The sequence below is a fragment of the Danio rerio genome, chromosome 7, assembly GCF_052040795.2.
Source record: "Danio rerio strain M-AB ecotype USA chromosome 7, GRCz13ab, whole genome shotgun sequence".
Classification (NCBI taxonomy): Eukaryota; Metazoa; Chordata; class Actinopteri; order Cypriniformes; family Danionidae; genus Danio; species Danio rerio.
This window is the reverse complement of record NC_141027.1, coordinates 17665559-17691340: the sequence shown is the minus strand read 5'-3', so window position 1 is coordinate 17691340 and position 25782 is coordinate 17665559. Positions and strand designations below refer to the sequence as shown.

The 25782-nt window shown below is 33.5% G+C and overlaps 4 protein-coding genes and 2 pseudogenes across 14 annotated transcripts in view; 4 read left to right on the top strand and 2 right to left on the bottom strand.

Moving 5' to 3' along the window:
- nitr5 (novel immune-type receptor 5) overlaps positions 1 to 15408 on the top strand; it is a 44254-nt gene extending 28846 nt beyond the window's left edge. Inside the window, exons 1-8 of one of the 4 annotated variants that reach the window (XM_087258600.1) lie at positions 8836 to 9788; positions 9842 to 10397; positions 10458 to 11328; positions 11431 to 11781; positions 12148 to 12492; positions 13680 to 13784; positions 13920 to 13969; positions 14070 to 14398. In XM_087258600.1, coding sequence (XP_087114726.1) covers positions 11283 to 11328; positions 11431 to 11781; positions 12148 to 12492; positions 13680 to 13784; positions 13920 to 13969; positions 14070 to 14186 — 1014 coding nt within the window. In that variant the 5' untranslated portion in view covers positions 8836 to 9788; positions 9842 to 10397; positions 10458 to 11282 and the 3' untranslated portion in view covers positions 14187 to 14398. 4 annotated transcript variants of the gene reach the window in all.
- On the top strand, positions 1659 to 6137 carry si:dkey-88n24.5. 4 transcript variants are annotated; one of them, NM_001034991.1, is given in 9 exon segments: positions 1659 to 1714; positions 1855 to 1898; positions 3325 to 3489; positions 3881 to 4031; positions 4129 to 4266; positions 4386 to 4479; positions 4876 to 5044; positions 5231 to 5291; positions 5663 to 6137. In NM_001034991.1, coding segments are annotated over 7 exon segments (747 nt in total). In that variant the 5' UTR covers positions 1659 to 1714; positions 1855 to 1898; positions 3325 to 3416; the 3' UTR covers positions 5724 to 6137.
- Positions 15409 to 16077: 669 nt separating the features above from the next.
- The window catches only part of nitr3d (novel immune-type receptor 3d), a 150558-nt gene continuing 140853 nt past the window's right edge, over positions 16078 to 25782 (top strand). For 2 of the 4 annotated variants that reach the window (XM_087258703.1, XM_087258700.1), the window contains exons 1-2: positions 16078 to 16188; positions 17900 to 17988. The gene's annotated coding sequence lies outside the window, so the exon portion shown is untranslated. Of the gene's footprint in view, positions 16189 to 17848; positions 17989 to 25782 lie in introns of all 4 variants that reach the window. The other 2 variants (XM_087258702.1, XM_087258699.1) reach the window with 1 other exon arrangement.
- Positions 19883 to 22377, bottom strand: nitr1n (novel immune-type receptor 1n). Of its 2 annotated transcripts, none has more exon segments than NM_001037571.3 (7): positions 19883 to 20427; positions 20525 to 20547; positions 20655 to 20759; positions 20962 to 21300; positions 21385 to 21738; positions 21848 to 21930; positions 22321 to 22377. In NM_001037571.3, coding segments are annotated over 6 exon segments (981 nt in total). In that variant the 5' UTR covers positions 21894 to 21930; positions 22321 to 22377; the 3' UTR covers positions 19883 to 20313.
- On the top strand, positions 24140 to 24944 carry si:busm1-263j20.12p (si:busm1-263j20.12, pseudogene; annotated as a pseudogene).
- On the bottom strand, positions 24322 to 24774 carry si:busm1-105l16.14p (si:busm1-105l16.14, pseudogene; annotated as a pseudogene).

The window sequence follows — 25782 nt, the reverse complement described above, 5'->3', positions numbered from 1 at the left end:
ACAATTATTATCTTGTTAATGGTTACAGGTTTCCAGCAATCTTCAAAATATCTTCTTTTGTGTTCAACAACAACAAAAACACTCATAGAGGTTGTTGCAACATAGGCTCATTCTAAAAAATGCAGCCCTGTATATAGTTGAAGTCAGAATTATTAGCCCCCTGTTTATTTTTTTTTCCAAATTGTTTAATTTAGTTTCTAATCATAATAGTTTTATTAACTCATTTCAAATAATTTATTTATTTTATCTTTGCTATGAGGACAGTAAATAATATTTGACTAGATATTTTTCAAGACACTTCTATACAGCTTAAAGTGACATTTAAAGGCTTAACAAGGGTAATTAAGTTAACTAGGCAGGTTAGGGTAATTAGGCAAGTTATTGATGGTTTGTTCTGCAGACAGTCTGAAAAAATTGTCTCAATAAAAAAAAAAAAAACTGCTTTTATTTTTGCTGAAATAAAACAAATATTTCTTCAGAAGAAAAAAATATTATCAGACATACTGTTAAAATTTCCTTGCTCTGTTAAACATCATTTGGGAAAAAAAAAACATCAAAAGGAGGGCTAATAATTATGACTTCAACTGTACATTTTTGGAGATTGAGAATTATGTAGCCAGAAGTATGGCTGCATTTTGTCTTTAAAACAAGCGCTATGAGGAGGTTTGATGCTGTCACTTTTTGTGCTTTCCAGCTGGCCGATTACCTCCATGTGGACGTCTTTTCCGCAGTTACCAGTTTGTCCAGTAGCTCGCCATGTCGGCAGACTTGAGATGCTCTTGACCACAACAACGAGGTTTGAGTCAAGCGACGAATGGTTCCAGAAAGCAGGCAAGACAAAAACTGAAGCCAAAAATAAACAAGTAAATAACATGGTGAGAATATGGTAAAATCTAATAATGTGGCAAAAATCAGGCGATAGCATTTCTTTTTCTGAATTGCTTTTTAAAACTGTCGGTTGGGTTTAGGGAAGTGGGTGCACGGGTCAATCGGTGCTTTTGAAAACACTATTGGGTGAGTCAGTCTATCAATCATTCAGTCAGTCAGTCGACAGCAGCCTCTAGTGGTTTTACGCGAGAACAGCAGGCGTGAATGGCACTGTCGAGAGAAATTTGAGATCTCAAAAAGCGTAGACAGCAGCCTCTGGTGGATTCACAAAAACAAAAACTGCAAAGAACTTAGCTCTTGGGACATATTTGGCGCTCTCCAGAAATTCATAGCGGTATGTTTTCAGTGTGAGTCTGGGGTTTAGAGCCACTTAAGGTTGAGCGAGGACAATTTCTTTTTTGAGGGAACTGTCACTTCAAGTTTATCTTGAAAGTGACATGTGAAATCTGATTAACATCTTAAAAAGTTTCACCACAAACCTCAAGACTTATGCTAACCCTGTTTAGTGCTGTTGCAAGATCTAATAGGTTGACCAAAACTACAAAGAACATAACATGAGAGTGTCTGCAGTAACCATGCACAGCAAAATTTCCAGTGTTGTTTGGAGTTGTTTTTACAGTGTAAATTTTTTTGAGTTAAAAAGTGTTATTTGTGGTGTTAATTTACGTGACATAAACACCTGCAGTGTACCCTTGTGGTCAGAGTAAGGGTTAATACTGCGAGTTAACATAGTTAACACTATAAACAAGTTGTTTCCATTTCCGGTCGCTTCACCTTACTTCCTCTTTGATTAATGGCGGATGGCACATGGAGAACATTCAAACAGGTAACTGTCATATTACTTATTTAACCACAAATATTCAATACATTTTTACATGCTTTATGTTTCTCAATGTTAAATTAATATTTGTAAATATTCTAACCGAGATTTCAAGTTCTAACCACTTGTCATTTTATACGCGACAGACATCTGGAGCCACGAGACAAGCTGCTTTAGCGGGAAAACAAAGGTAACTTTAAACATTTTACAGTTAACAGTTTTAAGGAGTTCCTATTTGAATCGGGTTCAGTTCGAGCCTATTATGAGAAATAGGCAGTAATGACTCATGCAACCGTTTGAATTGTTTAAACTGTTTATTTGTTTTAAATATCTGCAAAGCAGCAGCTGTCAGTACTTAACGTTAGCTGAACCGTAACCTAGCTTTGTGTGTAATCTAACGTTATCTATAATGTTCACTGTTCAGTGCGATTGATTTGTGGCGCGAGCAGCGAGGAGTCGCGGGCTGCCTGTTCACGCTTTCATCAGTGCTTTTAAACGGTGAATAACGTTATACGATTCAAGTGTACAGGTACAGACCTGCAGACCATAATACGTTAAAAACAGACGCAAAATACATTCGCTGTAAAAGTTAGCCGTGCTTGTTGACATGAAGGGATAACGTTAGCCAGTTAAGAAATGATTCTTTTTTAAACGGTTCTTTTCAGTGAATCAATCGAACCAGTTCACTACATTGAACTGAATCATTTGAAATTGTTCGCTTCTCCGGTAAGCACCAATCCTTAAAATGGCTTACTTTATAACCTGTCTGACACTCAGTTCCACTCAAAAATACCGTATGTTGAGTTTCGACTTATTCAGTAACTGTAACAGACGGAACTGCTGTGAAAAGAACTGATGATGAGCGCGAATCGAGTAACGTGTTCCCTATGACAACGACCGAAAAATGCTATGCTCAGAAGAGACGAACCCAAGCAGACTGTTATTGCCATTGTTTACCTAGCAAATTTCATTGTTAACTCTAAGGTAGTAGTCGAATAGTAACTTTATTTAATATTGAAGTGCTGTTCAATTGCATTGCATGAAGAGCTGGCTTAAGATAGAACTGTACGTACTCTTAACTTTTGAAGATCTTTCATTAATGTGTAATGTGAAAAAAAAAAGTTTTTTTAATCTGTAATGTGCATTTATACAAGTATAATTTTCCTATAGCCTACGTCTTGCTAACAATACTAGTTAGAAATTGGTATGTAGAATCCTTCATAATAAAAAAACAAAAAGAACGTAAATATAGTTATTTTTAGAAAAAGAAAAACATAATGTGCTTTTTTATTTATATGTACTATTCATAATAACATCGGCTTCTGTATCACCTTAACATGAAAATGAATAAATTAACTTGATTTAATTTTACTATGTCAAGTTTGTGATAGATTCTTGTTAATAATAAAGTGATATATTGTGTATTTTTCAACAGCTTCCATCATGTTGGTGAAAGTTCTATATTAAGGAGTGAAAAAATATGTAAAATTGCTTACTGATTTTACATTTCAATGTTTTCGGAGTGAAGATAAGTTAAGATTGTGCTGGTCAGAGTTGTGCTCACTAAAGTCATAACCATTTCCTGAGTCTGTTTTTTTTTTTTTTTTTTTTTTCAGTGAAAAGCAAATTTGGATTATCAACAACTGCAGATCCTCAAGTTTTCAATGACACGGACCCTAATGTAGAAGAGGAGATCTTCCACGAGTTAATGGACAGCAGTCCACATTTATGCTTGACTGTTAGATGTTTGGAAGAAAATATTTCTGCTGGCCTGCCTGAGGGTAATTATTCAATAAATATTTGGACAGTTTTAAAATGCCTCTGTTTTACAGTAGTACAAGTCAAAACAGTTAGAATTAAGTAAAAAGAAGAAATTCATAGAAGAGCTTACTGAACAGTGGAGTGTGTATAGAAATAAAGAGTTTTTATATGTTTCTTGACCATTGCCAGGTGTTCGTTTAGCTAAAGTTCATGTGATGCCCAGTGATGAAAGGTTGATCAAAATAGTCTGTCAAAACCACAGTGTAGAAAAACATTGATGATGATAGTGTATAGTAAAAGCTATTAGTACAGCATTGTTTTAAATTAAGTTGAAATATAAGATAAATTTATTGTAAACTAAAGAAAATATAACGTAAAGGTTAATAATAATGTTTTCCATTTCTCCATCAGTGATTTCACCCACAAGATCATCAACAGCCAGCACATGTACTGATACAGTTTCACTCTCTTCAATGGATCATGAAGACCCAGAGCGAAATATGCAGAATCAATTGACAAGGACTAACAGCTGCTTGATAGTAGATGGTAAAGGGCAAAACAGGTATATGCATATGTTGTTTGTTATGGTTAATTCAATCATATACTAATTCAGTTTTATTATTTTACAAGTATAACCATTTTTCTGGTCACTTTATCAGATTGTTCAAGATGCATTGGGAAAGCAATCTGGTGGTGATGAAGTACTTGACGAATACAAGGTCACAAAAACTTAAGGGCCACAGCACTAGATGGCAGCTGGTTAATATTGTCGTCAGTCACATGAAAGAGATTCATGGGTAAGATTTCATTAAATATATGCAAGAAAAGCATGGATTTTTTTTTTTAAACCAAAAAAAAATAATAAAATGTAAAAAGTTAAGTACTGTCCTTAATCAAATATTTTACTGATTGTTAGGAGAATCCCCACGTGCAAGCAACGGGAGACTTATGCTTTGGGCATTATTTCTCTTTTTCCCAGCCTGAGAGACCCGTTTTCCGCAAAAGGCTATGTAAGAAATTGTCTTATTGTACTTAACACAAACTTGTTCATCCGTTTTAATTATTTAACGCAGAGGTGCCCAAACCTTGGTCCTGGAGAGCCAGTTTTCTGCAGAGTTTAGCTCCAACTGTAATTAAACACAAGCTCTTAACTAGCAAACTAGAAACTTTCAGGCAGTTGTGTTGAAGCAAGTTGGAGCTAAACTCTGCAAGACACTGGCCCTCCAGGAATGAGTTTCGACACCCCTGGTTTAAAGGTTTGTGTTTTTTATTTTTATTTGTATCATACAGTCAGTCTTTTTAATGTAACTGGCATTTTTAAAATATTTCTATCTATATAACAGGAACATTTTTACGATCCAGAAAAGGGAACCGTTTGTAATTAATCTAATATGCTTCTTTCTTAGATTATTCAAGACTTTAGTCTCCTGTTCAATGCTGAAACATCCAACAAGTTGCTTGAGAGGTGGCAGACCGCATTTAAGCACAGGATCATCAATGAGGCGAAATCTCTGACTTCAACTGCCAGACTTCATTGTCTTATTAATTCAGCAGAAGGACAAGAATCTGAAAATGGTACGATTTCTAAGGATTTTGTAGTTTGAAATTTGCTTTGGTTTCTTTTGTATTTGTGAGCTATAAGTGTGAATGTGGGCTTGCTTCATTTTAATATTAATACGTATAACTTTATCATCATTCATTCAGACTGGGATAATGATGTCATCTGTCCTACTCCTTCTGCATCTCCTACCTCCTTCAGAGAGAAAGAAGACTTAAGATCAGTTCAACAGAGGCCTTTGAAAGACTTGTGCATTTCCATAAGGTAAAACTCACAATATTTTCAAAAGTCTTTTCATTGTTATTATTAAGGTTGTTAAGACCATTATGCGATGCTGTAAAATGTACCTTTTAAAACTTTTTTTTAAAAGCCAATACATTCAGTTGAATGCTGTTGAAGAATGTATGTTACATCTTGGATGAAATGAGGGTTTATCAAAAAATATATAAACATATTTTTGTGGTAATTCTTTTCCCTGTCACACTACACAATGAATGACATGAACACATTTTATTTTTGCACTTTGGCTAAAGGTGGTTTTGTTTTATTTTTTGTGTTGTTTTCATTAACAAAATTGTAAGTTTCCTAATTGGTTTCCTGCATTTAATGACATATTTTTGGCTGTTTTTTTGCAGTCTTGCACCAGCATTGAAGACCATCTCAGTGAGAGAAAGGGCCACCAGCCATGTCGCCTAAGATTAGGAAGGATCAAGGGGAGGATTGACCATTTCTATTTGGTTATGGACAAACATCTCATCTCTTGTGCAGCAACCAGGTCCTTGAGTGCTGTTGATGAACTCTTTAAAGACTATGTGTTCAACTTGACGTACGAGGAAGCCCTTGTCTACATCTTTACCTTTCTGCAGACTACAGTCTACAACATCGATGTTGGACCTACCAGTGAGTCACCCAGGGTAAAGAAACTGCGTGCAAAGCTTTTACACTAAATGTTTCTTTTACAATAATGTGTTGGTGTTGTCAAAGCTTGCAAGCAAACAGCACCTCTTTAAGACTCTCACAGTTTTTGATACTGAAAATGCTGTACATTTTATGTTGGTTTAACTGTGCGTTTAAGATGCATTGTTAAAAATAAAAGTTTAAACTAGTAAACTGTTCTGATTTTTTTTTTACTGATCAATGCAAACTGTCTTGTAATGCAGTAAACAATCTATATAACTAAAATACATTTAAATATCAACCTAGGTATGTATGAGCACTATATTATTAGTGTTAAGATGAACACTCTTAGTGTTAAGCTATTAACACTGCGAGTGTAGTTTTAACATATTTATTTTATGCAAATAGGGAAAGTGAGTGGAAAACAGAGAGTTAAAGTCAACACTAGCAGTGCTTTTTTTTAACACTATGCAAGTGTAAAATAATTTACTCTTTTTCAAGTGTAAATTTAACTCGATTTAGTGTGGACCTATATAAACACTAAGGAAGTGTTAATTTTCACACTTTGAGAGTGAAATTAACACTTCAAAATTTGCTGTGTGGCCTACTTAACACCTACTCAAACCTTTTACCTTCCTGTGTGGCTCAAGCTCTACAAATGTCCTGTTTCTCAAGATTGAGGTAATAACAAAACATGAGCTCCATCAGGACCATCTCTTCATCTATACAAAGTCCAACAGAAAAATAAGAGTGGATGGAATATAATGCAAAGCGAACGGGCTGTATCAGACTAAAGCATAGGGCTGAACATTTGAATTACATCACATCCTGTTGAGTGAGTGACTGGAAGAAGCTGCACAGTGTAGAGCAGAAACTGTTGAAGTGAACATCAGCGCATCAGATTTGTTGCTCATAAGCGTAAATCGAAAGCATAGTTTAATTTATGCTAAATAGTTTTGTCTTAAACAGAATAAATGAACTTGGTATTGATTATTTATAGCAGAGTGAAAGTTGTTGTGATTGGTTGTTTACATTCTTATCTCTCTTACATACAGTGGTGTGAAAAAGCGTTTGTCCTCTTATTAATTTCTTATTTTTTTGCAAGTTTGTTACACTTTAATGTTTCAGATCATCAAACATTTTTAATATTTGTCAAAGTAAACACATCATGCAGCAAAACTAAATCCAAATCTACATACTGTAGCCTTACATATTGTGTATGTTGTTGCTGCTGGTGTGTGTGTTTCAATTTTATTTTAGAAATTCAAATGTTAGAAAAGAAGTCTCACAAATAAAATGCTTAAATAAGTAAAGACGTAAAAGTGGATCAGTACCCTTGCTCTCATTTTAAATGAACGTGCATCATGGTTGGAGTTGTTTCCAGCCGCAAGACCCATTTATATTTCTTTCGCTCACTGCATTTAAACCACAACAAAATACACACGTCACCCTTTATTTTCACATCCCTTTCCTTTACCAAAAACACAAATAGCCCACCCTCTTAAAAAGAAACTGTTATTACCAGAAGTCTTTGAGGTCTTAAAAATGTATTTGATTCCTTTGTGTCTCCAAATTGTTTATACAATATATATTGTATGTTACTAAAAGTTACAAAATGTATACATACTGTACATACACTAACTGGCCACTTTATTAGGCACACCTTACTAGTACCAGGTTGGACGCCCTTTTGCCTTCAGAACTGCCTTAATCCTTCATTGCATAGATTTAACAAGGTACTGGAAATATTCCTAAGAGATATTGGTCTATATTGACATGATAGCATCACGCAGTTGCTGCAGATTTGTCGGCTGCACATCCAAAATGCGAATCTCCCTTTCCACCACATTCCAAAGGTGCTCTATTACATTGAGATCTGGTGACTCTGGAGGCCATTTGAATACAGTAATCTCATTGCATGTTCAAAAAACCAGTCTCACATGATTCGCACTTTATGACACTGCCGTTCACTGGATATTTTCTCTTTTTTGGACAATTCTCTGTAAACCCTAGAGATAATTGTGCGTGAAAATCCCAGTAGATCAGCAGTTTCTGAATCATTCAGACCAGCTCGTCTGGCACCAACAACCAGGCCATGTTCAAAGTCACTTAAATCCCCTTTCTTCCCCCTTCTGATGCTCAGTTTGAACTGCAGCAGATCGTCTTGACCATGTCTACATGCCTAAATGCATTGAGTTGCTTCCATGTGATTGGCTGATTATAAATTTGCGTTAATGAGCAGTTGGACAGGTGTACCTAATAAAGTGGCCGGTGACTGTATAGTTATAGTAACTATATCTATATCTATGTTTAAATGTACATGCATCTCTGCTTAAGAATGAAGAATGTGCTGCAAGTTATTATTATTATTATTATTATTATTATTATTATTATTATTATTAATAATAATAATTATTATTATTATTATTATTGTTTTATTACATGAAGGTGTTTAATGCATCAACATATATATTTAATAATATTTCTTTCCTTTTTAAATATATTATACAAATGTTTTATTGTTTTTAAAGTGTTAAGAAATATTACAATAAACTACAATATTATAAATAATACATATTACAATAAAAAATATTACAACATATATAATCCTTTCTATTTATATTTAACAAACTGAATTGTGTTCAATTTATTAATAATGTTGTTTCATTTGATGTTATTTAGCACTAAAGTGTAAAATGGAGCTGACAGATCAGATCACCATCTTCTTCTCAGCTTCGAGGTCAGAGTGCAGGCCGGCGTGTTTGTGGTTTAAAAGTAAGAACAGAATGGAAAGATCAAGACACACTTTATACACACTTTAGCTGGGCTCAATTTTAGTGGTGTAAAGTTTCCACAGTGCATCTGATGTTGCTAAAAAAAAGGTGTCAGAAGCAGTCTCATGCACTTACAAGTGCTTAGCTTATTCACTGCCACCATACACTATGTGAAACTTAACTAAACTACAAAGACTTTTAAATTCAGGTGTTACATTTGTTCTCATAACTGCACTGCATGTTAAATAAAGCTTCACCATTTCCAGAAATGCAAAGTTAACTCTTATAAACATGTTAAATGGATTATTTTCTGATGTGCATGTTTATAAGATAAGTTGTAAATGATAGATTTATTGTGTAAAGGCAAACATTTAGATTTTTCCTTGATGTTAGATTATGGTTTATAGGCCAAAATACAGACATGCATAAAAAATGCATTGAGCACCACAAAGCCACAGTGCTTTTAAATGTATAATCTGTTATTTATGGTGATATAAGGTTTGGTAGGTTACATGAATTACAAGAAAGTACTGAAAAACAGACACAAAAATGACACACTTCACTTTTAAGTAAATGTATTCATCAGATACGTAATCTAAAAGACTGAAATCTAGGCACTCATTTAACATAAACATAAAAATATGGTATATTTAAAAATACACAAATGATTTATAATTTACATTGCTTGCAGAATGAATCGATGGAATAGATTTTCATTTTGTCATTAATTTTCCTTCGGCTTAGTCCCTCATTTATCAGGGGTCGCCACAGCGGAATGAACCACCAGGAATTAATTTTTATTAAGAAATAAAACAAATTGCAACACTGGCTCTTTAATTAGCATGTAAATGAATGATAATCACCTAATTTATTTGCAGAAGAACATAAATTATGATGCATCAAAATATGATTTTACTTTTATATCCAAGGATGTCCAAGGGTTTTGTCATTTCAGGACCATGGACAGGGATATTTGTCAAAGGTTTATTCAGTATTCAGTTTCAATCAAAATCAGCCTGTTAGCACTGCATGGTGTGTGTGTGTGTGTGTGTGTGTGTGTGTGTGTGTGTGTGTGTGTGTGTGTGTGTGTGTGTGTGTGTGTGTGTGTGTGTGTGTGTGTGTGTGTGTGAGAGAGAGAGAGAGAGAAGTGACCACAAAACTAGTCATAAGTGTCTCTTTAAAAAAACAAAAAAAAAAACAAAACAGATGTACAGATCACCTGGCAGCTGAATAAATTGGGTTTCCATATGGTTATAGGACAATATGCAAAACAAGCTCATTCTTAAAATGTAGCCCTATATACATTTCTGGAAATTACAAATAATGTAGCCAGAAGTACGTATGGCTGAATTTTGTCTTTATAACAAACGCTACAGGGCGGTATGATGCTGTTCCTTTTCACGCTTACCAGCTGACCTCCGTATGGATATCTTTCTTGCTGTTACCAGTATGTCCAGTAGCTCGCCATGTACAATGGTGGACTTGAAGCTCATCGTCGTGGTCAACTCCTCTCTGCGTCTCGAGTCTGCTAAAAAACGGTTCCAGAAAGCAGGAAAGACAAAAACAGAAGCCAAAAATAAAATAAACAAGTAAATAACAGGGTAAGAATGTGGTAAAATCTAAAAAATGTGGTAAAAATCAGGCGAGGGCTTTTCTTTTTCTGGATTGCTTTTTAAAACTGTCCGTTAGGTTTAGGGAAGTGGGTGTGTGCCTGTGCCGGTCAATCGGTGCTTTTGAAAACACTATTGGTTGGGTTCAGGGAAGGAGGCTTGGCCTTAGGTGGATTTACATGAGAACAGCAGGTGCAAGTGGCACTCATGAGAGAAATTTAAGATCTGCAGCCTCTGGGGGAGTCACGAAAATAAAAACTGCAAAAAAACGTACCTCTTGGGAACTATTGTACTGTGTACTGTAAATCGATACGTTTACAGAATGAGATACAAGTATTTGAATCTGACCCTTCAAAAAAATCTACATTTTGAGAAAATCATTTAGAAAAGTTCTTAGCAATGCATATTACTAATTTAAAAACTGAGAATAAATATTGTATGGATCACATTTATATATTAAAGTAAATTTTTGATTAGTAATATGCATTGAGCAACTTATTTATATATTATATATAGTTTATACATATTTAAAAGTTGCTCAATGCATATTACTAATCAAAAATTAAGTCTCCAACTTCAGGTTTCAGGTCCAGGCTCATACATTTCATACTAAATATACTTAATATAATCAAATGTAGAATCAAAATTAAATATAGAATCTTTCTCTGTCCAATTAAAACAATTAATTTGTTATATTTTAATGTATGAACGTACTTTAATGAATTTTAATTTAATTTGAATTTAATTTAAAGATTCACTGTCCAAACTGCATGCAACGTCTGCTAATATTTTCTTATTTTTCCACAGAATTCTTTTAAGCTGTGGTTGAAACTGTGTCAACTCCAGGAAATGAACAATGATTTGCTCACTAAAAAAAATCATGTGACCTTATAAACTAAGTGCAGGTAACGGTCAATTCTGTGTGAGCTTTTTTCTTCTCAGCCTCAGCACAGAATGATCTGAATGAAGAAAAGATGAACAAACGACTCTGTGTGATCATCTTCCTCTTGTTTGAAGTCTGTAAGTGCCATTTCAGTAATGTTTACATGAATTAAAATAATAACGTTAATGCTTTTTCTGAAGATCGTCATAATGTTAGCTTTGTTTGTATTTTTTTAACAGCTGAGACAGTGTATGGAAACATCATACAGCCTGATACAGTTGTGTCATTTCAGGAAGGAGAGACAGCAGTTTTGCGCTGTTTTATCACAAATTCACAAATGAGCATGACACTGTGGTACAAGCAAGTCACTGGAGAAGAGCCACGTCTCATTGCTTCCTCTATCCTACGTTCATCAGAAATCCAATTTCACAATGAATTTGACAGCAGTCATTTTGAAGTGTTGAGAGACACTGGTGGTTTTAATCTGAAGATTGTGAACGCTGTACAGTCAGATTCAGGAACATATTATTGTGCTACATCTTTTTCCAATGTCATTGAGTTTGGAAATGGCACTCGTCTGGTTGTTAAAGGTGAGTCAGCGCATTTCATCTTCATGCTAATAGCATAGTTCACCCAAAAATGAAAATTCGGCCGTTGTTTACTCACCCTTGACTTGTAACAAATCATTTTGTTTTTTTGTTCTGTTAAACACAAAAGAAGACATTTTGAAGAATGTTGGAAACCTGTAACCACTGACTTCCTAGGAAAAAACAAATATTAATGAAGTCAATTGTTATAGATTTTCAGCATTCTTCAAAATATCTTCCTTTGTGTTCAACAGAACTAAAATAACTGAAACTTATTTTAATAATAGAAACACTGTTTTTTTGGGGTAAAATATCTCTTTTAAAAGTTTCTAATGATTCTAAAACTGTTCATAATATCATCTGTTCCAGGAACAAATCTCAACAAACCCACTTATCTACAGTTGCATGAGCTTGAACAAGTTGAGTCGGCAAAAAACCCTCTTCTCTGTTCAGTCCAAAACCAGCTAGTGAGAAATGAACATCGTCTCTACTGGTTCAGTCATGGGTCAGAAGAATCTCCTCCAGGGTTTATTCATATTTATGGAAACTCAAGTAAATCATGTGTCGGGAGCTCTAAATCTGACTGTCTTTCACCGACCTGCATGTACAATCTCCCAATGAAAAGATCAAGGTCATCAGAAATGGAAATGCATTATTGTGCACTGGCCACATGTGGACAGGCTTTATTTGGAAATGTTTCTAAACTCAATTTAGGTGAGTGTGAGTTCATTTGGAAAATGTTTTTATTTTCAAAATCTTTGAAGATTGAAGACCTTGAGAAGTTATGGAAGAGTTGCGTTGCAGTTGATGAAAAATTGATTAGCCCTCCAGACAGAGCAATGTTTTATTCTTTTTCATCCCAGGAGATGTTTAACAGAGCAGAAAACATTTCACATTATTTCATATTATATAATTCTTCTGGAGAAAGTATTTCTTTAAGTATGGCTGGGATGATTTTTTTTTAAACTAAGCTAAAGTCAATATTATTAGTCCCCTATACAGTATATATATTTTTCTTATTTGGCAACAGAACAAACCACTTTTGTCCAATGACTTGCCTAAGTAACCCATTGTATCTTAACTAAACCTAACCTAGTTAAGCCTTTAAATTGCGTGTTTAAATGATTACAAATATCCTGCATAATACCTAGAAATATATTATGTACTGTCACTATGGGAAAGGCTAACTAAAATAGTGATTAAAAATAACATATTAATATATCATATTTAAAAATGTGCTGAAAAAATCTCGCTGTTAAAAAGCACTTGGGAATTTTTTTAAAATAATTAAAATTTCACAAGAATGATATTAGTTTGAAACACTGAAACTGATTATATTGTAGTCAGTTTGAACTTTATTTTTTCTATTTTTTTTCTGAGCATTTTTATTTAGGCTTTTTGATAGAATCCACTAGTTTGCCCATTTTTTTTTTTTTTTTTTGCAAGATAATTTTGGCAAATAAAAGCCATGATGGTGTTCCTCTACACAATACACCATGCTTTTGTCATATGTTGTAGATTGAATCCCCATTTTCTGGTCAAAAAAATAAATGAAAAGTTTAGATGCAAAAAAAAAAAAAAAAAAAAAACAAGAGCCGTCTGGAATTTTCATCTAAAATGAGCATTTTTCTTAGCCTTCTATGTTTATGTTCAGTTATGTCACTTTGAGGGCAATGAAAATACCATAATCTTTGTCATAAAATAAAAAATACAAAATTAATCATAAATAAAATAATAAGGAACCTGACAAGCAAATCATTTTAGAAGAAAATTTCAGATGAAACTTAAAGATTTAAAAAAACTGTGCATACCTATCCTAACATCTGTTCTACTGTAAATAATAAAATAATATGCAAAAAGACAAACAGAAAATATTACATATGTTTGTTTGCATGTTTCAGATGCTGTTGGGAGCCCGAAAATATTGCTCATTCAAATTGGCCTCGCTGTGTTACTGGCAATAAGTCTTGCAATCAATATTCTGCTTTGCTGTCAGAGGAAAAATGGTAAGCATTTCTGCTAATGTATCCTGTAATCTCAAAAACATAATTACATGTGTAAGCATTGTCTTATCATGATGCATTTTTATTTCATTGTTATTATTTTTCTTATTATTTTTATTTATTTATTTTTTACAACAGGGAGAAAATCTCAAATACAGACTGCTGATGAAGATTTGTCAATAAATCCGGTAGGATGTTATAAATGAAAACAAATTAGAAGTCACTAATAATCTATCTATAATGAACATTGTAATAAACATTTTCTTTTCTTCTACTTTTTTTATTCAGTTTAGTGAAGTGACCTACGCTACTGTAAACACCTCCAGCAAACACTCAAGAGTGAAGAGAGAGAGCAAACAAGAGGACACGCTGTATTCTGGTTTAGCATGTCAACAACACAGCTGAAAACTACTTATTTTAGATACATACTGTATATAATTAGCTCTCTAATCAACTCCAATTGTGACTTGTTCTTATACATCTTTATTACATGTACAATGCTTTTTTGTCAAGCCAAAAGTTCCTTGTAATTGTATGTCATTTTGTGAGGGCAAAGGTGTAGATTTGCTTTTGATATTGCTGTGTAACAGCTACCAATAAGTACTTTTCTCAGTGGAGCAGTGTGCCTGTTCTTATTTTATTTATTCATTAATTTTCCTGCGGCGCAGTCCCTTTATTTATCAGGGGTCGCAACAGTGAATGATCCACCAACTTATCCAGGGTATGTTTTATGCAGCAGATGCCCTTCCAGCCACAACCCAGTACTATGTACACTATGGCCAATTTAGTTCATTTAATTCACCTATACCGCATATCTTCGGACTGTGGAGCACCGGTAGGAAACTCACGCGAACGGGGAGAACATGCAAACTCCACACAGAAATGCTAACTGACCCAGCTGGGACTCAAACATTCTTGCTGTGAAGCGACAGTGCTAACCGCTGAGCCACCGTGTCGCCGTTTTCATTTTATAATAATTTAAAATGTAAACATTTTTGTTTTACTTTAAGTAGCTTGTTAGTCCAAGTGTCAAAACAATAACTTTTTTGAGCCAATGCATTACATTTTTACGTTTCTGCATAAAATGTATTATCCAACTGAAAATCACATAGGGAGACCTCATGGGTTCACCACTAGCTGGGCCACCCAATAGGCTCCAAATAAGATGTCCATTTTAAGCCAATGACCACTCTGTACCTCTGTAGTTCATGTAAAATTCATGTGGGCCCCATATTATGTGCTTGCTGTGTGGGGTGGGGACAGATCCCATCCGCAAAGTATATAGGTTTTCACGCTTTACACACATAAATTCACATAAATTATTTTCTTCTCAATAGTTAAAGAAAAAGAATCTGTTGAAATAAAAAAAAGATAAAATATATATACTATTACGTACTTTTATGGTATTCAGGAGCCATGTGCCATCTATGACAGGTGCTTTCCTTCTCTCTTTGTTTTAAAAGCATCATAAGCATCTGCTAAATGACTAAATGTAAATGCTTATTAACACTTGCATATGAAATAAAAAAGTGAAGAGAAAAACAATTGTCAAGTAAAGACCCAGGGTTTGGGGATGCCATACAACAAAGCATTAGCGATTACATTCAGAAAAAATAGACAAAACAAGTAAAAAAATAATACATTAAGTATAAATTTACATGTACAGATGAATAAAAATAGACCCACATTAAAAATGACCTTAAATACACTAATCAAATGAGAAAATTTTTATTTAAAACATGCGATTTGTTTCGGGTTGCCAAGTAAGTGAATGTTTTTTATACTGTAAAATGTACATAAGAATGATTTCCACGAATAAATAAATTGGTATAAAAAAGTACAAATAATTAACGAGGTTACTGTTTTATATGCAATGTATAATTCATTCATAAGTAACGTATTCCCAGCTTATTTTCCTGTTTATCGACGCCCATTGTCACTAACCAATTAAAAACTGCACTGTTCTAGTTAGCTACACTACATTTTTTACAGTCATTGGCTACACACTACAGACTGAGGCGAACTTGAGAATTGAGACTATACTAATTTATGTGACATAGGGGAGACATATTAACGGTTTTTACAAACAAGGTATTTTACTAAACAGACTTAACAAATTAACAGAAATATAACAAGCACAAAGTGATAATTATTAAAGCTAACCAATTGTAATAATCCTGACAAATAAAAATAACTCCGAAATAATATTTAATCCATTCGTCCTCCCCTACTTTTGAGATGGTATCAGCCGGCTGAAGCGGGAAGAATAAAAGTCTTTTCCGCCCTTTTCCAAACTGTTTACCAGTCGAGACCGCGAAAATGGAAGGCACCAGACCACTCATTACTCACCTCTCAGAAACCTCGTCCCAAACAAGGATTTAAAAGCAGTAGACCTACCACAAAACGTGTAAGTGTGCATTCCAAACGAAGTTTAAGAAAAACTTACTGTATAAATAAAGCTTTAAGTGTATCAAGCAAAAGTTCAGTGGAATATGTGGTCTCTCTCCCCACGACATTAAACTAAAACCGAATTACACGTTTGCTAACTAATGTAAGATAAAGAGCTGGGCTTTTATTGCTGTAACCCACTAAACAGCAAATAAATAACGTTAGATGTTAAATGAGGTCTACAAGTTATTAATGTTGAAAAACTGAACAATGCTCGTCCATTTAGAAGTTAATGCACACTCCAGTGTTTGGAACTGTGATCAAAAGATAACTTTGTTATAATTTTTAATATTATTGTTATTTTTGAAAACTCAACATAACCTATAATGTTAAATGCAAGGGAGATATTTTCACATACTTAAATGACCTTTTTAAGGCCTACAACAAACGCCTTGTTGGGAATACCAATATAGACATATACAAACTAATATAGGCTATACAAATCTAAATAACCAGATAATAAAACAACACATGTAATGTTTAGTCTAAAATAACCGAAATAAATCAATACCAACTATAATTTGATGACGCCTATTTAGGGACACATTGTCTGTTTTCTGTCTGGATGGTAATGTTAATTGCTGTTCCCTCACAACATATCCACATTGAGGTAAAGCTGGTTTTATTTTCCCACATTCAGACTTTATCCTTAATAATATTTCAGAAAACAGTTGTTTTCAAATTCTGAACATGAAAATCATATTAGTAACGTTAGCCAATGACTATCAAAGTAGCATTGTTTACAGTCAATTAAATAGTGCCAATGTTGTTTTTAAGTCACACTTGAATGCGATTTAGTCAAAATATTGAAATTACGTTGGTAAACACTATAGGGACCCTTAAAATGAGTTAATGTGTGGATATAACCAACTTTGGATATAACCTGCCCTTTTTGGGAAACAAACAGCAGAAACAACAAAAGTGCAAATATAAGAGCACATTAGAATTAGGTTGTGGTTGAGATCAAATCAAATACAGTCTAAAATAACAGCAATAAACTTATATCAACTGATATATAATGTAGTGTATTTAGGGCCACAGCAGCTTATCTCAGGTCTTTGTTAGGATGTTGAGTGCTCCCCACCCCAACGCAATATCTATTGAAAAGACCCTAAATGTCGTGGGGTGATGCTCTCATTCACCTTAACTCAGTTTAGTCAATCTTACCATGGCAAATCCCTCAATGATTTCTTACTCTTCGTGATGTGGTGATGCTTCAGTTGGTGGGTGACTGTGGGCTGGGGTCCAGTTCAGCATTTCACTGGACGGAAGTGTTGTGTTTAAAATCACACATTGCATAGGTTTTGTTTTATTTCGACCATTAAAGAAAGTACATTTTATATAGCAATAATTACACTTGGGCATACTGCATCTGCCATCATTTTACTGTCATTTGATCTACAGCATCTGTTACAAAACATTGAGATAAATCCTTAAAATATATTAAAAAACACAAAACAAAGATAAAACAGAAAAACACATTTTTTGCAAAGCTACTACATGCTGGCTTTACTTTTAAAGTTTTTTTAATTTCTTTACATTATAATTTTTGTTTTAAATATACCTAGTTTGCAAAATACTTTGTTGTTCCTTATACTCATTTTATACTTGATTTCCAGAGGTTGCCAGAACCTGACGTCCTCTTCTCTTCCTTGTCTTTTTTTATCAAGCCGTCCTGCTCCTTCCTCCCAGTTGGACAATGTGCAGTGGTGCAATGCTGAATATACCAAAAGCATCTGCCTACAGTATAGGCAACAAGGTATCTAAACATTTTAAATTCACTAAATCCACCAACACATGAGATAATGCGTCAGTTTAGTTCAGTTTAATACAGTGCTGCCAAAAAAGGCAAAACTGAGTGTGGCTTAATAATTGTTTTATTGGTATGAGCCACAGTTGTAATCAAAATCAGATAAACTTCACAGCCATAAGTAAACCGACAGGTATTAAGAATCACTGGTGTTATTAAGCTCTGTCTGCAACTGCCTATTAACTTTAAAAAAGTGACGGGCACACATGTACTCAAATAAAATGTGTGCCAATTTCATTCAAATAATGGTTTGTCAAGTAAATTGCTTTAGTTTTTTTTTCATTAAACATATAAACTATGCTTATTTGCTTATTGGCTGCAGTTTACAAAAACTACAAAATGTTTGAAAGTTTTCATTTTAAATGTGTAAGTGTTTTTTTTTTTGTAAACACTTAAATAGACACCTAAACACTAATCTTTTCTCTGAGAAAAACTTATAAAAGATAGTTACTTTTTAATCAAACCAAGTCTGCAGTTTGGCTTTCGTACTTTTAAAAATAGTAATATTAGTAGTAATAATAATAACAAAAAATAAGTTAATAAAACTAATTATTAAACACTGTGATAAGAAACACTTTTTAATAATAATAGGCTGTATTTAGTTGGCTTCATTGTAATGTTGATTAATGTTATTTGACAAAATGACTCACGAGACCAAAAGAGAGGAAAGTTATGCTTATAACTCAACAGGTGCCTTGTAAGGTGGTGTACATGAGAGGATGTGCTTAGCATTTGTCATATTAAGATGGTCACACAACAGAAGCACCACTCGGCGACGTGCCGCGTAGCGCCTCGCAGCCACATGCATTTTAGAATTCTAAACATAGGTTTCTATCAGGGTACACACACCGGCGCCGCAAAGACTCAGGACACTGTTTTTATTTCTGCCACACCACAGAGTGCCATCTGATTAGTTTTATTTTAAGAAGCATGTGAATGTGCATGTCTGGTGTGCGATACTTTAAACTGTCATGTGCAAGTGGTGTCGCGGCGCATCCGGTGTGTGACGCCCTTTAGGCGACATGCGTGGAGACATTTGTAAAAATGTAAAAATAACATACAGTAAGCACTAACAAGGTTTCTTAGAAAGATTGTTATTATTATTAGGACCCAACATATTCATTATTAGGGACAGCAATTTTCTTTGGGTAGGGAAAAATAATCATGTTAGTTAAGGCATCGAGTAAAAGTACACATAGCAAGTGGTCTAAATATCAACAGGATATTTAACCATCACATGTATGCACAAATAATATAATTAAGTAATTCACATCAATTTTCTACAATACATTTTCACAGAAAGACTATAGCTTTATAAGAGCTCCAGAAAACCAATCATATCAGCTTCTGCATCATATCACCTATTTGTATTTAAACTCTCAGAAATAATGATACAAAATCTGTCATTAACCCACGGTTCCTGTTTAAACTGTAAATATTTAAAACCTTTTAGGTGTAAAATATGAGCCTTCAGGGTACAATATGGACCTTTTAGGTATTGGTAAATAACTTTTAGGTACCAATATGGATCCTTTAGGTACTAACATGTACCCATTGTACAAAAAAGTACAACAGTGTACATTTTGAAAGGGTATTGTTACTGTTTCATAGATTTATCTCTAAAAGTATTCATTTTTTTTCTTTTCCCCCATTTTCTATTTGTCTCAGACATTTGGTGGCAATAGAGACTTCAAGCTGAATTCTGCATTCAACATATCTGAAGAATTAAAGAAGTTAAACAGAAGTTAAAATAAAAACAATGCACTGTAATAATTTCCACCATTAATTTCCCTGAAACCACAGTATGTCTTAAGAAATGAATGCACATTAAAATACACACAAATTCACATGATCTTCATATATATTTATTCACATATATAACTGGTATATAAGATGGTGCAAATGAACAATACTGTACACATGTGATCCAAAAAGAGATGTTAAATGAGGTTGCACACAAGAGTCTAACAGCATACAGTACATGCATTATTCAGTCGCATAAAACCACACATATCTTTAGCAAATTATAATAGTACAAATACAGTAAAATCAAAATAATACAGTAATATACAAAAACATTATAATTTGGCCAGCTATATAGCTATCATCTTACAATATTTTTTTTGGTTGACATTTTAAGATAACAAACACTTGAATAACCCTTTCCTTTAAATATCTTGATTGTTACAGATGGATTAAAGGAAACTGAGTAGCACTAACTGAAATTATTCAAATTAAGTCCATTGAATATTTCAATAATGCAGATGTGAAATGTTACTTTTGTGATCTGACCATTGCATACAAATATTGGTCTTGAGAGTCACTTACTGCAACTCTTCTAGAATTCTGGCTAAAATTAATGGGTGTGTAGTTTAGGCTGTCTTCATTCTGATGTCAAGAGAAAAATAAAAATGTTATATTATAAGGCTTTCAAACACATCAGAACTTCTAATATGAAATAAATTTTAGGAAGTCATGTACTTACTTGAGTTCTTTGAGCTGCAAGCACTTTGGAAAATGAAATGTATATATTGTTATTCTAAATAAAAAATGTGGTATCTGACAATTTATGAGAATACAATAATACAAGATGAATTATAATCTAAAAATCTTACTTTTACACTGACTCCTGAGTTTTACTCCCAGAAAAACAACAAGGGCCAAAAATATAACATTTGAAATTCCAAGAGCAAGAAGAGCAGGATATAAATCACCACTTTCTGTAACAAGATTGAACATGTGACATTTTTGCATTAAGATCAGGTTATATTAAATAATTAATTTCAAATGTGACAATTTGTTTTATTTAACATGCTTCAAATATGAATGATAGATGTATATAACATACATTTCCGTATAGGAATGAACAAACTAAGCCTTTCATCATTTAACCTTAATGTTTGTATTTTGCCTTAATCTTACCTTTAATATTCAGTTGAGTTCCTCTTCCAAACAGTATTTCTCCACATGAGGCCACAGCACAGTAGTAAATGCCAGTATCAGAGCGACTGATGTTCTTGTTGAGACTGTAGATGCAGCTCTGCTTGTAAGACTCAGCGCTGTTCTTACAGTCGCCATTTCTCTCTCCTTTGGTGTAAAGCACTCCTTCAGAGTCTCCTGAGCTTTGCTTAAACCAGTAGACGCTGTGATCTCCTGCACAGCTTTCAGTAAAGATGCTGCACTGCAAATTCACTGAATCTCCTGGATCAACAGAGTCTATTGAAGACTGATGAAGAGTTGTGTTTCTGTCTGTGGCTGCATCTTTAAAAGCACAGTCAGATAGTCAGGATTTAAACAATTAGCCAACACAAACTAAATAGAGCTAATATAATAAACACAACTTACCTCTGACAATTAATCTAGTTCCTGAACCCATTCCAATGGCTTGATATGATGAAACTACACAGTAATATGTTGCAGAGTCTGAAGGCTTTGTCTTTAAAATGGTCAGATTAAAATAACCTTCTCTTATGATAACATTTACATTGTTCATTTTCTCAGAGTTGTTATTCCAAATGGGACTTTTTGTAAAAAACAGATTAAACACAATCTGTAAAGTTTTTCCATCAGCCGTGTGTTTAAACCATGCTGTTGACAATTGCATATTAGGTGAAAATGTGCAGGTGAGGTTCACATCCTCTCCAGCTTGAACAATTTTTACATTATTCTCCTGGACAACGTCCACATCAGAGGAGCAAACTGCAAAAATAAACCCCAAACAAAATATTTATAACTGAAATTAGTGTTTAAAAATTGTTAGATTGTTAAATGAGCACTTTAATATTTAAAAAGATGTAGTCATATTTACATATTGTTGAGGAAAGCAAAAGGATAAAGTAATATCTCATGATCATCTGTCCTCCACAATTATCCTTCTACTTAGAATTTTCCCTAAAAAGTGAACAAATGAGCAGGTTGTAAAAACATTTGCCCATACGAGAAAATACGAGTAGATGAATGTTACCATGTGTCCAACGGCTTCTGCTACAGACAACTGAGGTTTACATACACCTTCAGCTCAACTTCATGTCTTCATTCTACTTCCCACATCAAAATGACCAGAAAAAAATCTAGCCCAAGTGTCTTTCCATTACTCTCATAACTCTCATGTATTAAGACAGAAATTGAAAAACACTATCAGTGGAAATAGTCTACCATAAGCTTAAAACGGGTCACTCTCAAAATTACTGTCCAAAATAGAAGAAAATATAGTATGTAGTTCATCATAAGGAACAAAAGTAGAATATAAGTTTCAAATAGCATAAAAACAATAAAACAAACCTTTTAAGGCCTCTGTTTTTAAACTTCTTACAGGTTCGAAGATGTCAAGAAATGAAACTTTTAAACCACCAGTTTCAATCATGGGGTTGGCAAATGACGTGTGTCTTACATCAGAGCCAACGAGAGATAATATAAGATAAGCTTACTGGCATATCACAAAAGTCTTCAGCAAACACTGAATGCAAAAGCTGCTTCAAAAACCAGCTGCAGTAATGGAATGACATTTTTGCACATTAAACTTTTACATCTTACCTTTTTTTCCCCAACTTTTTTTCTAAAGTTTTCTTAAAGTAATGGTCCATTTAGTTATACTAACATGAATTAACATTTAGTGATACGTTTATTAGGGTATTTATTAATAGTTAATATTAGTTAAGTTAAATAAGTTAGTTCAAAATTGGTTAGTTTAAATTGGTTAGTTAAGTTAAATAACATTATGTTAGTTCATGTTATCTCACGGTGCATTGATGTTAACAAGCACAACTTTGGATTTTAATAATGCATTAGTTATTGTTGAACTGCGATTAATAAATGCTTTACATTTAATTTATTATTCATACTTAATTTTAATAAATACATTAACCAACATGAACTAAAGTACCATTATTCTAAAGTGTTTTCCTGAATAAGCAATTATAAATTAGTCTCCGCTGCTTTTATTTTGTATCAGGATCATCTCTTAACTACAAAACAGATTAAATGCATAATGCGGCAGTTTGTTTGACAGGAGGAGGAAGTCAAACCAACAGATCTCATTTGAATGCTTTTCAACCACTAGGTGCCAGTAGAGACTATGGGTTGAATTTTGGATAAATAAAAAACTTAAGGTGAACTATAGGAAGCATTTTCCCAGGAAACTTTACTTTATACAACCACAAGAGTTTATAATTTCAATTAAAATAATGAAAACAATGCAATGCAATTTCCATCGTTGGTTTATTTCAGACCTCATTATTAGTTCTCAATCGCAAACTCCACCATAACATTCACATACAAACAGCTGAACAAATGTGTGTACAGTTTATTCACTAGGAGACATGTTGTAAAAAGAAAAAAACATAGTTATGATATTCAAGTTTCCCCATGAAGTGAGCAACAAAGTATAGACTTACCTACAAATATATCATTATACATTCAAGACCAGACTAATTCTAATCTCATTCCTAACATATTCATATATACAAAATAGAACTGAAACATAGAACGACATTAAAATATGGACAGTTTTCATTTTGCAATAATATTTAATGATTTTTTTAAAATTTCAGATGAAGAGAAATCATTAAATTGAATAGAAATTATGTAATTATTCTCTGTATATAGATCAGTGTGTATACAATCAACAGTAAACACATCTTTAATGCCAGTAAGTTTTTGTTAAATGTGTGAAAACCTTTAATGTTGCATCTTTGCTAGATGTGAGCCAGCTGTTAGAATTTTTTTCTTTGACTCTGAACAATGCATTATTCATAAACAGAGAAGTACATGCAGCAATGAAAAAATCATACAGAAACAATTATAGACTAAACAGAGTTCCACGTGGCACTTTATTTGAGCAAAAAAAGTGATGCCAGTCTGGATTTATGGGCTGAAGATTAGTTACATGCATCTATGAGATCACAGAGCACACATCATTATGTATTTAACTCTGATTCAGTGATAATGCTAAATTACAAATCAGCTCTTAAATTGTTTTACTGGGTGTATGGAAAAATTTCATACTTTCATACAAATATTTTTCCATATTTCTAAACATCCTTAAGATCAAGATTTGCTTTAGATGCAAAAATGAAGAAATTTAAGAAAAGAATTGAACTTAATTTTTTAAAAATCTCGTTATTAAAGGGATTTCCATGTTGTGATGCTTACGCTTTTTACCATTTATTTGATCTTAAAAAGGTCTTTATATATTTACCTCCATAAAGCCTGCAGAAGCCAATGTGTTTCTGTAGTGGAATTTTGATTTTGTAAATATATCAAATTGCTTACCTTTTATTGTCACAAAAATACAACAGTTCTTATTTTCACCAATATTTTAATCAAATATTAAAATAATACTGAATGACTGATTAAATGTTTTTTTAAACTCTACCTCTAATATTCAGTTGTTCCTCTTTCAAGCAGTATTTGTCCATATGCGGCCACAGCACAGTAGTAAATGCCAGTATCAGATTGACTGATGTTGTTCTTGTGGAGACTGTAGACACAGCTCTGTGTTGGGAACTTAGTGCTGTTACAGCAGCCATTTCTCTCTCCTTTTGTGTAAAGCACTCCTTTAGAGTCTCCTAAGCTTTGCTTAAATCATTAGACGCTGTGATCTCCTGCACAGCTCTCAGTGAAGATGCTGCATTGCAAATTGACTGAATCTCCTGGATCAACAGTGTCTATCAAAGACTGATGAAGAGATGCGTTTCTGTCTGCAGCTGTGTCTTCACAAGCATAGTCAAGGAATTGATTAGCCAACATAAACCAAATACTGCACAATAATATATATATATATATATATATATATATATATATATATTAGGGGTGTAACGATTTATCGTTGTACGATTTATTGCGATGCAAAAATGTCACAATATGCATCGTGGCGTTATGACGATTTGATTACGATATGACGTTCATTTTCTCTTATTAGTTGAGCTGTTTGCACGTGAGCTACGTTCTACCTGCTGTCGCACGTGAGTTCAGATTGCAGCAGCAGTAATGTTAGCAGACCAAGATGAGTGGAGTTGAAATAGAGGATGGCCCATCCTCTCAAAATCAGACGTCTGGCAACATTTCGGTTGTACAGTCATTGCTTTAGACTCGTCCGCTTTTTGACACGCATACTGGGTCAAACATACTAAGTTTTAAAGTCTTCACAGTGATTTACATACTTTGCACAGCTACAGGGATACCTCCTAATGGTGTTGAAAGAGTCACATACTGTATTTATAAGGTACAATTCAGCCTAAAATATCATTCTGTCTTCATATAATGTTCCCGTCGCAAAATCACAGATGACGTGAGCTGACCGTGAGCTGTTACTACAGAGGGCGGACTGATAGACGCGCGCGTATGGCAAGCCGTTTTAGCATTTAAACCTTTGTTCTGTCTATCCATAAATATCTTTAGAGATATCTCTAAATCTAATTATATTTTGACTAGTCATAATTATAATTCGACTAGTCAGAATGACAATTAGAAATATCTGCAATTACAATTGTACTAGTACGAAATCAGATTGGAGATATCTGCAAATATATTATGACTAGTCATATTCCTCCATTGACTTCCATTGAAAAATATTTGCAGATATCTCTAAATGAGTTTTGACTAGTCACAATTGTAATTAGAGATATCTCTAAATAAATTTAATTAAATATGAATTAAATATCTGGAAATGTGGATTTTTTTTTTTTGCACACACAAAAAACACAAGTGACCAAGCAACGCCTTAAGCTCTTACTGTTAAATTCA